The 17593-nt window shown below is 49.1% G+C and overlaps 2 protein-coding genes across 4 annotated transcripts in view; both read right to left on the bottom strand.

Annotated features, from left to right (window-relative positions):
• Positions 1-7125, bottom strand: part of LOC131211447 (dynein axonemal heavy chain 10) — a 39176-nt gene extending 32051 nt beyond the window's left edge. The window contains exons 1-12 of the mRNA XM_058204913.1: positions 6903-7125; positions 6562-6636; positions 4153-4191; positions 3837-3910; positions 3630-3753; positions 2721-3556; positions 2532-2643; positions 2339-2466; positions 1407-1597; positions 867-1065; positions 719-805; positions 235-395 (exon numbers count right to left, since the gene is read on the bottom strand). Coding sequence (XP_058060896.1) covers positions 235-395; positions 719-805; positions 867-1065; positions 1407-1597; positions 2339-2466; positions 2532-2643; positions 2721-3556; positions 3630-3753; positions 3837-3910; positions 4153-4191; positions 6562-6636; positions 6903-7125 — 2249 coding nt within the window. The remainder of the gene's footprint in view (positions 1-234; positions 396-718; positions 806-866; positions 1066-1406; positions 1598-2338; positions 2467-2531; positions 2644-2720; positions 3557-3629; positions 3754-3836; positions 3911-4152; positions 4192-6561; positions 6637-6902) is intronic.
• A 2607-nt stretch (positions 7126-9732) lies between these two features.
• Positions 9733-17111, bottom strand: LOC131210166 (uncharacterized). Of its 3 annotated transcripts, XM_058203371.1 has the most exons (6): positions 16483-17111; positions 16125-16389; positions 13308-13436; positions 10756-10878; positions 10360-10530; positions 9733-10292 (listed from the first exon to the last, which is right to left on the bottom strand). In XM_058203371.1, exons 2-5 carry the CDS (start codon positions 16303-16305, stop codon positions 10379-10381), a joined length of 585 nt encoding a protein of 194 aa, XP_058059354.1. In that variant the 5' UTR covers positions 16306-16389; positions 16483-17111; the 3' UTR covers positions 9733-10292; positions 10360-10378. The 3 variants fall into 3 exon arrangements, with proteins under 3 accessions (XP_058059354.1, XP_058059356.1, XP_058059353.1); XM_058203373.1 differs by having other exon boundaries at positions 9733-10530; positions 16897-17111; XM_058203370.1 differs by having other exon boundaries at positions 9733-10530.
• Positions 17112-17593: the final 482 nt, after the last annotated feature.

The following is a 17593-nucleotide window of genomic DNA, read 5'->3' on the forward strand; positions in this document are numbered from 1 at the left end:
TGTGATGAAAAAATGTCCCACACACACACACACAGCCACAAACGAGTACAGAAATACATACCGGAAATAGTGAGAGAAAGAGAGAGAGCAGAGAAAAAAAAGAAAAATAGATGAGGAAAATTCGGCAGGAACTTGCGAAACGGCTACTGCGCTACTTCACTGGATTTGCGGGTGATTTATGTTTCATGTAGAAAAAGGATTTGTAGGGCCGCATAGGCCGGCCGTGGGGCTTACCTGAGCGTCGGTATGCAGCGATCGAGCGCCACCTTCGCGTCGTGCTCCACCTGCTCGACGCCTTTGCGAAAGTAATCCAGCGTCGCTTCCCAGTTGGCCAAATTGCTGGAGGCGAAAATGTCGTAGTCGACCGAAATGATGTGATTGATGAGGCGATAAACCTGCCGGGGCCCGAACCGGCCGTGACAGAAAAGAATGGATATCATTAGCACTGATGAATTTCTACTTTTCGGTAAGTCTCTCTGTGCCCGCTCATCGGAGACGACAACGACGACGACGAAGCAAAGTTAATGTTCTGAATTGCTTATGCTGAAACTTCAGTGGCTCTCCAGTTTCTGGAGGCGGCCCGAACGAAAGCGCTTCATCGGCTTCAGTTACGGTGTTTAGAGGGTTTCCGACATACTTCGGCGTGCGTGCGTGGCACGTCTTCATAAAATTGATTCGAAACTCACTCAAACCCACGCTGGGAAGGGAATTCACTTACCTTGCTTAAGGTGTTATCCACCTCCTCGGGGTCGGTAATCATCGCTTTAAAATGAGCATCAAATATGTTTTCGAACGCCAGGAAGACCTGCAAGTAAGGGAGCTCATTAAGTACGGCGCCCTTGCGATCGAATTCGCTTCGTGGCTACCTGGGCGATCTGCGCCATATCGCGACTGATGCGCGTCATGTGATCGATCTCACGGAACAGCACATTTTTATCAAACTCCCAGCGTGACCCGATGCCAGACTGTTCTATCTGCGAGCGCGTTTCCATGTAGGCCTGCTTCCAGGCCTGCAGCAGCGTGGCACAGTTCGTCGCGGTTCGGTCGATGTGCGAGGCCGAGTGTCTGCGAATAAATCATGAGTAGTGTGGGAAGTTGTGTATAAATCTGACCCATGTCACGACAAGCTGCCATCTGTCCGCCCGATGGCCGAGCATAAACGGGGCGGGCGCAAAGTATGCTGCAGCGTGCCCGGCGCCAGTCGCTCTCGCTCTCGATTGACCACGGACAACCGATGGTTCAGCCTTTCGCCGGCATAGGCTCACGTTAGCATAAAGATACACGTTGGCTGTAATTTTCTAATTAAACTTCGACCGACTACGACGACAACAGCCGGTGGTCAGTGGCAGCCGGCAGCTCGCAACGGTCACGCTCAGCTAATTATAATTTGGGGACGGACAACTTACTTGAAAATGATATCTACATTAATTAATATTTTAACCTTCTCGGCAAACACGAAGGATATTTTCCCAATCAGGTTCAGCATGTTCTCGTCCAGGCTGTAATAGTTTGACATTGTCCAAATGTGTCTCAGTATGATCGTTATGTTGGGAATAATGGATAGGATGAAGGTGAAGTCATCGCTCGTTTTGATTTTCTGCTCACCGCCGCACGTCAGTCAGCCGTCAGTCCAGGACCGGGTGCCGCCATGAAAGGAAAAAAACGAGAGGAAAAAGAGGAAAATGAGGAATCATTATTAGATTAGGGATCGCCATGCATTAGGAGCGTGTGCGAACCGTTGGCGACCGAAAGGGTACTGTTTGGTCTCACAATTCTCGCTAAAACAATATTCCGGTCCCGGAAGGATAATTCAACCGGACCGCTGGATAGCGCCGTGCGCCGAAAGACACGGGTTTTAACTTAATTTTACCCACGGACGGAGCTGTTTGATGAAAAGCATTGAAATGGAAAGCTAGCCCAAACACTGGTCCTCCTGCCATCGGGTGCCATTGGCGTTATTTGCTTAAGAGTTGTTCAAACAATACTTTTCATTTCACTCATGAAAATTCCAGCCAGGCCCTGTGCAGGCCGAGCAACGTGAAAAACATATTTTATGCTCTAAAGAAAATTCAACTTCTTAAGTAATGGATCGTTGTGGTCGTCCACATTGTTATCCTATTGTTGTCTAGGGCATGGGCTAATTCTAAATTTGTTCTATAAATATTAATTTAATTCAAAATCATTTCAATAGTTCGTTCCATTTCATATTGCTGGATGCGAACTGTCGCATGACATTCTAAGTCAAGATAATGTTAACGTCAATACCCGTGTTTAATTAATTCGGTAAGTTATTCAATACGCTTCATCAATTAATAAAATCATTTAAATTTCAAATTACCTCCAGATACCCTTGCAGCATTGCGAGGTGCTCCACGTTTTCTCGCGCCAAAGCTAGAGCTTCCTTCAGTTTGCGGAATCGGTCCGGCCATGCTTTCATAATGGGACCCTGGTTTTCTTTCAGAGCATCTGTGAATTGGGGAGTCAGTGCGCCGAAGTACAAGCCAAAGAGCATTTAAATGTGTAAAACTCACCAAACACCTGTATCACGAATGGTGCCTTTAGCTGCTCTACGATGGAGTTGAACTGCAGTTCCCGTTCGACCCAGACATTGTACTCCGCCATCGGCGTGTTGTCCAGTGGCTCCTAGAAGTTCGAGTTGCCAAAAAAAAAATCATCGTTGTAATAGGACTCCGCGAATCAAGTCGGTCGGCCTCGCTTACCTTCTCGTTCGCCTCGCGCAACACTTTGCCGATGTAGATCGACCAACCCTCGACGATCTCCTCCAGCTGCAGTTCCGTCAGCTCCTCTATCGTCGTCTTCGCGATGTCCACCTTGATTTTAAACTTGTCCTCGTCCACGGTGATGTTCTCCTGATGAGGCGCATTGTACTGCGTGGGCAACCCGAACGCGCACTCGACATGGTCGATCGTCCACTGGAGTGTGTCGATAAATTTCTCCAGGTTGCTCTCCAGGTTCTGCTTCATCGCACTCTCTTCCGCCGGCTTTGGCTGCGCCTGCTGCTGTCCCTGCTTATCCCGCTCCTGCTCGCCCTTGAGCTTCGACCCGACCAGCAGCGTGTTCCAGCGCTCCGACGTACTTTCGAGCGGAGGCTTCCCGTCGCTATCGCCGGTCGTGGAATCGGATGCCTTCGTTTGCGTCAGGTTCGACTCACTGCTCGGCGTGTCGGCCAGCGACTGGCGGCTACTGTCCTCCAGGGCCGACTCCTCGCGCATCGGGACCGCAGCCGCTTGCTTCTTCACCTGGATAGCCTTCATGCGAAAGTCCGACGGGCGCGAGTAGTCAATCAATCCGACACTTATTCTGCTGGACGCCCGCGCCGGCTGCCCGTCGTCGTCGACGTCGTCCTCGTCGAAACTGGCGCTCTTTTCCGGCTTGGGACGATGGGTGTCCGGTTCGCGGAACTGAAACTCCACGCCCGGTCGGTAGATCCGCTCGAGCATTACTTTCGCGTTGTGAATCAAGTTTCCTTGCATACACCCGACGATAACGTTGCGCGGCATTTCGGCGACGCAATCCTCCAGATTTTGAAATGATCCTGCAGGAGGACCAATGAAAGTTTGCTTAACCGTCTGCCCGGTTGGCGCCGTTCCGTTCAAATCAAACTTTACCAATGGGTGTGCAGTGGCGTCGGACCATGTAAACGTAGCGAACGCACGGATCGATTTTCTCCTCCGGAATGATGCCGAAACAAATGTGAACTATGGGCGTTTTAATGGATGTCGGGACAATTTTCTAGCGCGGCCATAAAATAATGACATTACACTTCCATTAGTAAACAACGTCGCGGATATGGCGTTTGCCGGGGCCACACTTACTGTAACTTCAACCAGCTCATTATCGTTGCTTGCCCCGAGGAAGCCGGCATCTCCGGTGATGTCATGGTCAGCGTCTAATTGGAAAAGTTTGCATTTTGGCCGAGCGCGAGCGCGCGTTCAAATGGGGCACGGTATAAGCAGTAGGAAAACAAAATGGTTTTTTAATTAGAACCCTGACATTGACGATGACAACGACATTGGCGAGAAGCAAATAAACAAAGCACTAATTGCACTTGGGTGTTTGGTGCTGGTTGCTTCATTTGCTTACAAGATCCGCAACGGGTCAGCTATCGAGCGTACCACAATTTGAGCTTACCTCCTTTTTTGCCTTTCTTCGGTTTGCCCCTTTTTTTATCTGAAAATTGGCGAAGCAATGGAAAATACATTTGATGTTTAGCGCTACCCAGAACACTACCCAACGCATTGATCAGGCGAAGACGTAAGTTGAGTAAAAAATAAACTATATATATGCATGTAGCACGTCGCCTGGCACTTACTTCCGTCATCAGCTTCATCAGCGGTTCCTGGAAATGAAAAGAATTGAATTGTGAACCTCTGCACTGAACATAACTGAGTTACAATAATATAGTTAAGAAGTCGTGTTGTGTGACAACCGGGATGCTTTTGCATAGACACTATGAAGCGACCGGAACAGAAGGTTCTGGCCTGGCAACGGCATTTACAGGAGATGGAACACAGTTTGCTCCCACAAAATGTCGCCATTGATATTGGACGCTCGTGCTGTCGCTTCGCAGCGATCTAAGGCACTTCAGATTCCACGTCATCCGTTCGCCAGAAAAGGGGTTCTATGGCATGATTTTGCGTGCCACAAGGACCCTTCAACAGTCGCGTTCTATGGCCAGTGAGTCGATACATCTAGCTGGTTTGTGAAACTCGTTCGTCACCATCACTGGCCATGTGCTCAGCTGAATTCATCACAGGGGTCAAGCACTAAGGTAACGCGAGTGTAAAAGAAGAATATACATCAATCAAATTAACCTTAGCGAACGAACAACACATCGCAGAAAGCGCGATGACCTACGGGTGTTGGCCTCGACCCACCAGCAGTTGTGGTTAGCAATACAAATGTTTGTTTCATTAATTTTACACAATTGTTGTCTGTTGCAGTTTAAATTTCACTGACACATTACAAGTGTCAATTATCATATACCCGGTATCATATTATCGGAGCCGCATTCGTACAGAATTATCTGGTTCCTTTTTTGGTCTGACTCGGCAGCCCGAAGCTTCAAACGTTTAACAATGGACAATTAATAGAACAATTGATTTGATTCGATTCGATCATGTTTACAATTCCAAAGATCCATTAATTACACATTAATTGGAAAACTCTATTACAATCGAACCTAATAATACAAGTTCCTGCACGTCAATGCCATATGATGGCTTACTAACAGCAGGCGTACCGATCGCGGGTTAAGCACTGTCATTGGCGCCAGTCACCTGCAGACGTCCTGGGTGTCCTAGTTTGAGGTCCACCGAAACGGCAGATAAGAGTCTAAAATCCGTGCCGACCTCCCGTAGGGCTGCTCGCAACGGATTCGAAACGATTCGTGAAAGGGTGCAAGAAATCATGAATTCATAACGTACACCGAAAGCCATTTTTCGCCCGAAAGAATTCACCGCAAATTTATGTCGTGAAACAATGTCGACAGTACTGGTCTGCCTACTGGCCGGCGCCCAAGGGTCACACGGCACCGCATTTGCGATTGGTGACGAGCTTTCCAGAAGCAGGCATAGCAGCGAAAAACTTACAAAAGAAAAAAGGGAAAGGTTTCGTTCTGTGGCGTTCCTGGGCCGAGCCGGGAAGCTTTAAGTCGCCGCACGGCGGTACTAAAAGGGCTGGGGAAAATATAGCAGAAAGTTAGTCAGAGGTGGCGAAAGAAAGACATCAACTGAGTTGGAAAATGGAGAACAAAACCCGATGAAGGAGACGGAGCCGGAGTACCGAAAGGTACCGGCGAAACCGGGAAAAGGTAGAGATGAAATATCCCAAAACTTTGAAACTCCACCCAGTCATCCATCGATTATGATTCACAGGCACGGGTCAGGGTACACCCGGTGCATAGCGGGCGACATCCTTGGGGCCGCCCGAGAGAAGGACCTCGGAGACGCCCGATCTCGCCGTAGCCGTAGTAGTGCGGCACCGCGCGCACCTCCTTAATGTTGCATCAGAAAGCAAACGGATTGAATACCAAAAGCTTCTTTGCCGGCTCAGCAAACTTCGTCCACAGGCTTCGGAGGCTGATCCTAGGCGGCGGGCGGTCCGGTGTACGGGTAAAATCTAGTGACAACGATAATTTACGGCCCGACTAGATGAAAGTGTCATAATTTCACCGGTTTCCCGGCCCGGCAAGTCCCGGGCGAAGGACGTACGTTCACGCGCAGGGTCGGAAAACTATAAATCCTTTCGAGAATATAAACGAGACAGTGGGCGGGAAGGTCTCGCCACTGCACCCGATGCACGTCACGTTCAATCGACCCCGAGACGTCGCTGCTCTGGTACTCCACTGAAGCTGAAGGATCCGACGCCAATCGTAATGAAATTTCGTTTCCTCGGCCACAAACGCGTGGAGGTATTAGCGCATGTGTGTGCGTGTTGAGAGTCGGAAAATGATAAGGGATCGTTACGAAGGGCCTGCCACTTCCCGGCCGACCGGTTCGGGAATATACGAGCATGGAACATAAAGGAAAAATTACCCACCTTTGACCTTTTTGCCTTTCTTTTCCCGTTGCGTTTGCTCCGGTTGGTCCGATCCGCCGGACGCTGCCCCCGTGGCTGCCCCGTAGAGTCCAGGCGCGCCCACAGTTCCACGGAAATCATCGGTTAGGAGAATGGCGGCATGATTACCATGTTAAACATGCATATATATTTGTTAGGATTGTTGCCCGTCCGTCCGTCCGTGGCGCGGGTTTCCATGGCAACGGCGCCGGCAGCCATGGATTCGTGTAGGGCAGGGAGAAGAGGGACCATCGTAAAGTAACACTCGCTTCCAGGCAGCCCGGAAGTGGGCCGCGCTCTTTTTGTGCCCCACCAAACCATACCTGGCTCGAAAGCGGTCACCTTTTCCTCGATAAGCCGCTCGTAAAACGTCCGATACGCGAACAGGATGCGTTTATGTTCGTCCCGTTGATCAATGACCGTGTCGTCCAGGAAGGCGACCAGCTCGTCGTACAGCTCGTTCAGGACGGTGTCGATGTAGCGTGGCTCGAACACTCCCAGTATCTTGCACAATCTGTCCCGTATCCAAATGGCTCGGAAATCCATCCTGGAACCGATCGTTAATTCTCACACCGGGGAACCGTGGCACCGTTTCTCTACTCTCGTCCTATTTTTCCCAAATGCTCGCAGTGTCCGAAAAACCTGTGCACGAACTAATTACCGTCCACTTGGCAGCACTTCTGCAACTTGCGCCGGTTGGTGCGAATATGAAGGTGGTAAACAAGTGATACACGCGAAGCCTGCTGCCCTTAGCAACCTGGTGACGTGGCAACGCTTAGTAACGGAAGCGGGAAAGCATAGTGGAAACTGCTCGAATCCGGCAAACTATAGCAATTTTGAACTGAGGCCAACTGTTGGGCCGTTAACTTTCAGTCTTGCTCTTGATATTACTTGACGGTACACGACTGAATATTTTAGAACTCATGTTAACGGCCGTGTTTTTTTTATTTATTTAAAGATTCAAACGAAAAAAAAAATCTTCAACTACAAATCTTATCCTTTTCATTTTTGATCGTGGATCTCCGTTTAATTTAATCATGGCTCGCCGAGAATGGTGACTGGGTAAAGATGCGTAAGAGCCGGCGAACGCTTTCCATTCTAACAGTGTAATCGCAGGAGCAGATCACCTTTACGGCCTGTGATGGGGCTGTTCATTGTAGTGTTTTTTCTTAAGACCCTCGGTATGTATTTTTTTTCAAAGGTTTTCTCTTAAAAGCGTTAAAGCCGTCGTTAGAATTTTCTTTACTTTCGCTGGAATTAGAAAGCAATTGCCCAGTGAAAGAAATGTGGGATGAAAGAAAGGTAAGACTCGTAACAATGTACGAAAGAAAATCAGTTTCCGTTCGAAGCTTCAGGGAAATCATTTGGGAAAAGGCTACTCGCGCTTTTCTTCTCGACCTGACGCAGAGGCTTTCGCATGCTGATTTATCAATACGTAGTGAGATAGCTTGCTGTTGTGCTAATCAAACAAAAAATATCATACTTAAAAGCATTCTTTTAATGTTTAAGGCAAATCTAATTAAAGTCCGCAATGTTTGTGTAAAACACCGCATAAAGTTATAGTTTTGTAAGTTCTGTTTGATAACGGCATTATGTTTTTTATTACTTTCCGCTGTGCATGCGCAAAATAAAAACAGTTCATTTTTGCATCGATACTTACCCCTTCAGATTTGTACCATTGATATGACACTGAATCGAATTCACCTCATGTTGACGGAGCCAACGGAGGCTGACGTTGGCATGAAGAAATTGCAGTTCGGAACGGTTGGCCGGTAGCACGTTTGCTTGCACACAGCCCCGGTTCTGTGGTTCGCCAGGACCACGGTCGTAAATAAAATTTTGCATCAATTAGCATTTATTGGAATAATTATGTTTCCACTGTGCAGCCGCACCCATCTCTTCCATTACGTTGCAATATTGATACCACCTTGGAGGTGGCCGCCATGTCCGTTCTAGCATAATTTTTGTCGCACATTCTGTCGGGTCACACCGGGGGGGTCAATTTACCGGGTGTGAAATATAATTTGCTCGCGGACTTTCGCAAGGCAAACCCCTCTGCAGATTACGGCAGGCAATTTAACAGCGCCAACGATTACTGGATCATTTCCAACGCCGCTACGGTCGAACTGTGGTCCACTGCTGCGAATGTGCGACTATAATTGATTTCGGTTTTTAAACGAATTCATAAATTAATTACAGAATTTCATATTATTTCAATATTGCGTGCTAATTTGCTTTGCTATCTTCGTTTCTGGCACCATTTCTCTTGAACGCGCGAGAGAGCCCTTTTCGCATAAACGATTTCATCGATGATTAAAAGTGCCGAGTGTTTTCCAACTGACGCCTGTGGAAAACTCTTCCGTACAGTGTTCCGTACACCGTGCCCGTTTCGATTAGCTCCGAAAGCCATGCATACATTAGTAATCAATGCGAACGGTAAAGCTGAGCACAAAGCAAAAATTTCCAATTTTAATCGTTTGACTTTGACGATTAATCTAGCCTCGTGGGGTTCGCCGGCAGGTGTGTCAGGATGCCCATGGTTTCGATTGTTCAATCAACTCTTCAATCACCGTCGGACCGCAAACAGGTCTGTTGAAATATTTGGTGCTAATATTAATGACCGCAAATAAATCGAGGCTATTTCGAGCGTCGACTCTACATTCTAGCGATGCAAAGATTATGTTTGTGCAAATAAAAGATATTTATGTCAATAAGCCTCCGACACGTTTATGTACTGTTGATTGGAAATTAGAGTGCCGAGTGGCGAAACTAAATATGCTGCTAATGGGAAGCATTTGCGTGATTGAAATATTAATGCAAGTTATGCTTAAAACCGGTGGCATCTATTTACGCTGGCTGCTATTGGTAAACAACGGCAAAATACAGTGAAATAAAGGAATTGCAAATAAATTAGGACAGGGTTTTCTGGTGGGGTAACCAACCAAAGCTCGGCCACGAAAAGTGCTCTGTTTATTCCGCGCGCACAGCAAACCCCTGGGCGGCGCAGTGCCGAAGACAGATTTCATCGAGGCACGTAAGTCCAACATTTGCTCAGCCAGGAACAAACAAACACACATTCACTCCCGTTTCGACATTTATTTGCAAGCCAAGGAAAATTTATTCACTCGCCATGGTTCCCCCGTTGAGGCCATTTCTTTGTCTTATACGGTGGGTTTCCTACTTGCCAGGATGTTCGAGTAGCTCACCCGGCGCCACTTGGCATCCGTGGCTCCCTGCGTCGTGGACTTCGGAGTTGCTTCTGAGTTCGAAATTGGCAGTTCTCGGTGTGGCCTCAGCACTGCCCGGAATGGAGAGATACAGGGATGAAAATGCACTTCACGAATAAACTAATCTTATTTCGATTTTACATCGACAGCTGATGCCTTTATTCTAGACCTTCTTCCGATTCGGTTGCTCGCGCTTCTTCGCCGAACGGGCTGGCGTCGGACGGTCGACGGCCTGAAGCTATCAGCCAGGACTTCGATTGCTACGGTAACATATTTTAAAAGATTTCGCAATCCCTTTCCTCGGGCAGTGTACAACATGCAGTTGTGGCAACAGCAACATGAAATATGAATGAAGGGTACCAGGTCCAGGTCGGGGCAGTGCTGATGGTTTTATTAACGGCTGGACCTCGTAGTGTAGTCGTCGAACAGCGAACGGTGGCCCGCGGCGACGGTGGCAAACGGCCAGCAAAGCGCGGCCGTCATCATCTGCATCAGAATTTACAACATCGAACACTCCACGTCCACAAAGGGTCTGTTTTTAATTTAATCGTACCAATAAATGAGTTTATTTGCTACGGCACTGCGCCGTCGTCGGTGCTGCGAAACGCGACCGCCGTAACCCGGAGCGCCAGGATCGAAAAGATGGCCACCGGAAGCGCAAGAAGCAAGTGCTGGGTTCCGAGTAGTGCCGTGCCGATCCGAGCGGATGCTTTCGCGGACGACGCTGCTGACCGATGGGCGAGAGACGGAAGAAAGCAAGAGAACGAAAGATGGCCGTAAGAATTCGTCCGTGCACTTTGCACCCATCCATGTTTGCTTAAGTTCGTCCAGATTTTTTCTTTCTTTTGCTGTTCCGCTTTGGGACACTGCAATCCTTCTCGCTTGCCGTCGCCGGAGCCGGCCACCGGCAGTTCCTGGACGATGCACGTAAAATATTTTGACAAATTACCTTGGCATGACCAGTTATCGTCGGCCGGGAATCCGTATTCACGTTTGCACGTACAGATCATTTGTCCCTTGCAATAAGCATTCGTGACGCAGTGACTGTCGTACATGCACCGGCGTCCCACGGCTGCAAGATAAGAGGAGCAAACACGAAATCTAAGGTACGTAGAAAAAGTAATGCCTCCGTCTGACAGCCAGCCAGCGAACGGTGTGCAGCGAGGAAGCTAATCTACCAATGATTTATGTCCGAGAACAAGATTAAACGCACGGGCACGCCTCTGTTGAATTGGGAATTGCGGTTCCTCTGCATTCTGCTACCGAGGCGCTGTATCGACATGTTTATTTGACTTCAAACTCGATGCATAAGGAATTGTGGCTAAATATTCCTCTGATAAGGAATATTTGGCGGCTTGAAATATTGCCCATGCTTGGACAACAGATTCCACACAGCGACAATGTGTTTTCGAAAAGTGAACATCGATTAAATGTGGTCAATGGATTTAATGTCAAAGTGGATGAATTTATGTGCCGATAATAACCTGAAGTGGAATTTTTACTATAACTATAACTGAACCGCAAATCACTAAACTGAACCGCCTTCCTTTCTCCATATTCAGCTAGCATTTATCGTGTGACGGGCGATGAACTTGTTTGCCGATACTCTCTACGGGGAACGATTAGAAAAACAACTCCTTCGAAGGATGGCAAACAAATGAGGGGAAGTTTTTGCATACGTCCTTCCACAACATCGTCAGCAAGAAATACTCTCCAAAGCGTTCGCCGCCGTTCGGCTGACTGAAAGCACAAACAGTCGCATAAAGCAAGCGCAGCGCACCGGCACTTACGGGATGCACTTTATAATGGAAGCTGCTCAGCAACTCCGTCGCCATCCGATCGGGCGGCCAATCATCCGGATCGGTGTTCAGCAATTCTTGCACAGAGCAGTCAGCAAATTCGATTACCCTGCTCATGTTTGCCACCTGCCAGTCCTTCCGCCGCGCGAAGGATTATTGCTCACACACAGAGAAGCTCCAGCATCCAACGCAAAGTGCAACAAACGAAAGAATGCACCGTTGCCGCAAAAAAAACACCGACAACGCCTCCTTTGCAGCAGTGCAGCGCGATTAAGTGCTTTGTTAGTTGAGACATTCCACTGTGTGTTCCGCCTGCTCCTGCGGCACATTAAGAAAGGACTATTGGCACCACCCCGGAGTATGTTCGGCCTCTCGTTGACATGATTCTTTCACTTTTGCCGTCTGCCAAACGCTCGAGAGATCGCCGTGTGCATGTGGAGGCGAATTTGCACGGAATTATTTTCCGCACGATCGGTGGCGCCCAAGGATGGCGACAATCTCCCGGACTCCGCACTCCGGAAAGATAAGCTCCACAAACAAAACGCGGCCAAATGCATCGACTTTGCATCGATTGGCGATGTGCTTTGGCAAGCGGCCCAGCCAACAAGACCCGCACGCCTGGAGTGCCGGAGCGGTTCGGAAAGCGGCAAACCGAAAAACGGAAAACCGGATTCTTAAGCCGTCCGAAGGATCCCTTCCGACCGGCGGGCACAGCGAAGACGATCACAATGGCAATCGTTCGCCAGCCGGGCTGCGGGAGAAGTGAAAAATGAATCAAACACACCGACACGGCCCCACAACTTAGCCACTGACAAGCCGGCACCGAAGGCAGAGAGCGAAGGCACTCCGAGCCGGTTTCGATATTATTCTGCCAACGTACAAACAAACAACGCAATTTAAATACACTTTCCGATGTTGTCCAATGCGCGCCCCGGCGTTCCTGTGCTGTGCTGGCTGGCTGGCAGTGTTTTGCGAGTGTAGCCCTGGCCCCGGCCCTGCACCGACACAGTGCACCGACTCGATTAGGACGCCGATGTTGCCCGGTTCCGGTTTCCTTCCCCAGAAGGGCCTGCCACGGAAGACGACGGAAACGAGAAACGTGATGCGTTCTGCGTTCTGCTGGCAGTCAACAATGGCACCGCAATAGACAAAAATGGTTTCCGAAAATGATAAACAAATGTACCGGAACTGTGCGAGATGAATATTAAATTGAGGGCCGAGAAAATTTATCGCTCGGCGCCCGAATGTATGCAACCCGTTTTCCTTGCAACGCTCGTCTCCGGCTCCTCGATTGTCTCTCGATCGAGAATTAGTCCGTGTGCGTGTGTGTGTGTGTGTGTATGTGTCGGAGGAAATCGGTACATGCCGGTCTCGACTCGAAGGGTGATAGAAATGTTCACTTCCGGGTAGCAGCATATCCGCCCGGCTGCTGACGGGCCAATCGGTGTCTTGCTTTGGCCAGGCTCCACCATGCGACACAATGGTCTCAATCATGGAGACCTTAACGTTTCGATCAAGCCGGTGCACTCCGTATGCCGAACCGTAAGTAGTGGACCTTCACCGGCCTACAGCAGCACCGACAAATGTCCTGGAAAACGGGGCGCTTACCCAGACGCACTGCTAGTGACGTGGATCGGTGCGTAAAGTGCGAAAATGAAAATTCACTTATTTCGGGACCCGCCCTGCTAGGGCCAGTACTCACCTCCCAGACACATCCGCTCCGCATCGTCGGCACGGTATCCTTCGGCACAGCTGCAGACTTGTTTGCGAGCGTCACATGCGTAGGCATGCTGTCGGCAATCCTGTGACAGTCGGCACTCCTCGTTCAGCTCTGGCGTGTTGCGATGCGCGGGACCAGACCGGGTGACCGAACCGATTCCGATCGGCAGCAACAGCCGGTTGACCATGGAACGAAACAGACACACGGACGTAAGGATCTGATTTTTCCACCAGATTCAGAGTTTTTATCGCCATCGATAAAAACCGGCCCCGTGCGGTTGGGATCCACCAAATGGCGAGTGAAGCGGTGAGCATAAAATCTCGGTCAGGTTTTTTTTTCTGTCGCTGAGCGCAACCAAAGATCGACACTGTGCGATGTTAATCAATGTAGGACGACAATTACCGCCGATTCTGTGTTATGCGAATAAATTAATTATACCTCGAGATTGGCGAAGAGATACGGCGCGATGGGCGATTTCGATTAATCTTCAAGAGATTCTAAGTAGGCGCCGATGATTGAATCGCGTTGTTCGGGGATTTATCAAGGACCCGTCGTCTCGATGGAACCGACCTGCCCGTTGGTGCGCTCTATACATATTTAAACAGTCGAAATGGAAAAGGAAAACATTTCGCAAGTGTTTTCCATTGGTACAACGAATCAATGGGAACTTGCAGAGGTTCCAGAGGCAAGCGAGTGATTAATGAACTGCGGCAGAGGAGCGTTGTTCACAGCAATCTCGAGGCAGAGTTGAGCAAATCGTATTCTTCTTTTTATTCAAGCTCAAGTGTTGAACATTTTCGTGACAAGACAGTGTTCAGTAAAGTACACTTTGTGGTTAGTAAATGAAACACGTCACCATTGGATACGCAATTGAAAACGGTGTAACAGAGTCATTATTTATTGCACTATTCAATCACACTGTTCGAACGAGGGCTGCACGTTGCTGAATAGCGGCGCACAAGTGCCGTCAATCAGGCTTAATGCTTTTATGCCATGGCAGTAATTATACAAAACCAGAGTACGGGTTTTTTTAGCATGAGTATAATGGAAATCAAATTAACGCACTCGCTTTATAATTGCTGTACACCTTCACGATCCATTTTTAATGCTTGTGCTGTTTAAAATGTGTCATACTTTTACCAAACGGTGAACTATTCTGATCAAGGTACCTTTAAGCTTTGAAAACCTGGCAATTCGAATAGTCCTGTATTATAGTCCTTAGTTTCGAAAAAAAATTAAAGACTTCATGAAAAATGCCTCAATTTTCCATGCCTTTTTGAAACATTTCATGGGTGTTATCATGGCCATAATTTGGTGAATGTTATTTTTCACATGCTCCAAAGTTCAAGGATTGTCAGCATAAGCAGGATATTTTGTGTAGCCCTACAAGAAAATGTTTAACAGTGTCAAATCGCACGATGGACAAGAGCTCAATTAACATCGCGAAAACGCGAAATTATAAGCCCATCAAAGTTCTCGCGCAGTAGATTGAAAACCCCTCAGATTGCGCGGCTCCTTGCCATGTCTTACTGAAACCACATAGCGCCTAAGTCCATATCTTCAATTAAAGACCAAAATGAGTTATCATTTTACGCTATCGCCCAGAATTAACGGTAGTGGTTCTCCCTTCCGTCGTTTTCAAAAAACATGGTGTTGGGCAGCCCGTAATGCGTACCGCACAGCCTCCTTTTCTGGATGTAACGGCTTCTCTTCAATCAATCGGGGGTTTTCAGTGCCCCGGATGAGGCAATTTTGTTTCTTTACGTAGCTACCAAGTGAAAAATGAACCTTGCCGCTGAAGAAAATGTTGCTGTAAAATTGAATCCTCAGTTTTGTACTGAATTTGAATAAGATGATAATGAGATGATGATTGAATAAGACGCGTAGTTCTATTGATAAGCTTCAGTTGTTCAGTGTCTAAAATGGCAGACATTCAGTTAAAAAGATTTAAAACCTGACCTCACAGATATATCCGAAAAATGTTAAGTGCCATGTGATTTCAAAAGTACGAGAAAGATATCTCTGTAAAAAACTGTGTTTGGTGGTCGTAATGTCGTTAGATCTGTGAACCATCTCATCATTTCTTGTTTTAATCTAAGAAGAATGGACCGGTCCGTATTGATATCACATCGTTGCTGACGTAAATTCAACGGCGGACCACAAAACTCGTGCAAAAGTCTTCGAGAGAAGGAGGCCAACCACGGAAACGGCACAAGAAGTGTGCCAAGACACTGAAAAACGCTCCAAGATGGTTGATAATTTTCGGTGTAAACAGCGGGCAGCGAAACCTCAATGCCTTAATCTGTCGCAATCATTTGCCAGAGTGGCCAGAGTGTTCGAAAACAGCTCTGCCACAGCCCGTACAAACCCTACGTTTCCTAAATGAAACGCTTTTTTCGAGGCCCCTGGTCGTGCGAACAAGTCCGGGAAAATCCGGCCAACATGTGTGTCTGCGAGTCGGGCGAGGGTAGGCTGGAAAAGCGCAAACAAAAACCACTGTCGCCACGGTTATAAACAGTTTCACTGTCTCCAGGATCGGGAGGGAAAGTTTCTCCCCGGAACAGTCGGAACTTCGTTGATTGGCCTACGGCTTACCCGGTTCCCGGATCGGGAACGATCCGGAGCCGGGCATTATGCACATTCCTCACGTACCCAGCGCCGGTGCAGCCGCGCACGTGCATTTGCAGGCTCTGAAGTGGCCACCCCCCGGGTGGAGGGCGGTGGGCCACCGCCGAAATCACGTTCGAGCGCGATGCGTTCCCACGGCAAGTCCGGCACTGCCCCGGAACACTCACTTACCTCCTGGCAGCGTGTCGGTGTATTTGCCACTTCGGTTGAACGACCCGGCGGTGGGCGGTGGTGGCCGCCGTATCTGCGGGGCGGCGACAATCTGCCGCCCGCCGCTTGCCACCACCGCAGCGATGCAGCATTGAAGCAGTACCACCGAATGCACGCAGCATACTAAATCACCAAAGATCATTGCCAGAATTTTAAATAACCTCTCTCCCGGGTGGCAGGATGTGGCGAGAGAAGTCGGCACCTTTTCGGTTACGACGGTTTAGCGCTAGCGTGTGAGAGTGAGAGAGAGAGAGAGAACAGGAAGTCGTTTGGTTCAGTTGTTGATGTTGTAATTACACACTATCTTAACGCGCCCTACGATCGAACGGCAAGGCGCGCGGAGCTGGAAATTATAACGTCACAGCGGGGACCCTCGACCAGCCGCCACCACCGGCTGTGGCCCCGACTGTGGCCGCAGGAACAGGGACAAGCCCAAGCACGGGAAAGAAAAGCCCGATCCTGTCGGAAGTGTTTTCCGCTTTAATATTCGCGAGCGCCGAGCAGATGTCCGTGACCGGAGATTACCGGGCTGTGCCGCGAGCTAGCTAGAGAGTGGGAGCCGTAGAAACACTAGAGAGATCACTTCGCCGGGACCGGGGTTTCTGTGGCGCCCTCCGTATCCGCGGCACGTATGGTGTACCGTCCCGGCTCCCTGTTCCTGTGCGAACTGCGACTAATTAGTGCTGAACTGTTTGTCGGGGTGTTTTATTACATTAAAGTTAACTTCACTGACTTCAGCGGGCGACGTGCACTAGCGACGGAAACCGCGACGGAACGGAACCATCCCGAGGTAGATCGAGATCACAGACGATTCGATTGCCAGGCGTCGGCCAGGGTCTGGATTAGATGTCCTCGTGACGTGGGCGGAGGACACATTAACGAACTGGCGCACCCGGACGATAACTTTCTTTCCGAATCCCCGGCCAGACGGACGGATGCTAGTACACCCGTTCGTTCCCTGCTCGTTACTGACAGCGACGTGCTGGAGCGACTAGTTCCTGACTGACTGAGAAGTGCGCGTGTGTGTGCCGAAGTGACACCGTCCGGATATTGATCCTACGCCACTCACCGATGGCTAATCGCGCGACGTCAATCCCGCGCACTTCGAAGGTTTCCTCGAAGTGACTTCCAGATCCCCAGGTCCATCGGGTAGGCCCACTCGACTTGAACACTAATGCTCGATCCGGTGCGATGGACCTCGACTCGGTTGCTATCGAAACCAAAAAACTAGCTTTTCACGCACGGTGGCCCGGAAAATTCCATGTCACTTATGACCCAAAAAAGACCATCGCGGGGATGGGTTCCGGGGTGTTCTAAATTTTCTACGCCCGACCGCGTGTCGGGCACCAAGTTGCCAGGCGTGTAAGACACGATTTTCCCACGTCCTTGACTTGCCCTTCTGTCGGGCCTTTGCCGTGGCCCGAATTGAG

Source organism: Anopheles bellator, chromosome 2, assembly GCF_943735745.2.
Source record: "Anopheles bellator chromosome 2, idAnoBellAS_SP24_06.2, whole genome shotgun sequence".
NCBI lineage: Eukaryota > Metazoa > Arthropoda > Insecta > Diptera > Culicidae > Anopheles > Anopheles bellator.

Bases quoted from the DNA above. Each gene is read 5' to 3' on its own strand.
- LOC131210166 (XM_058203373.1), bottom strand. From the start codon at position 16,305: ATGATCTTTGGTGATTTAGTATGCTGCGTGCATTCGGTGGTACTGCTT. The intron at 13,437-16,124 runs GTAAGTGAGTGT...GCAACACGCCAG, and splicing joins CACCGACACGCTGCCAGGAG to AGCTGAACGAGGAGTGCCGA. The intron at 10,879-13,307 runs GTGAGTACTGGC...CTTATCTTGCAG, and splicing joins GGAGCGGATGTGTCTGGGAG to CCGTGGGACGCCGGTGCATG.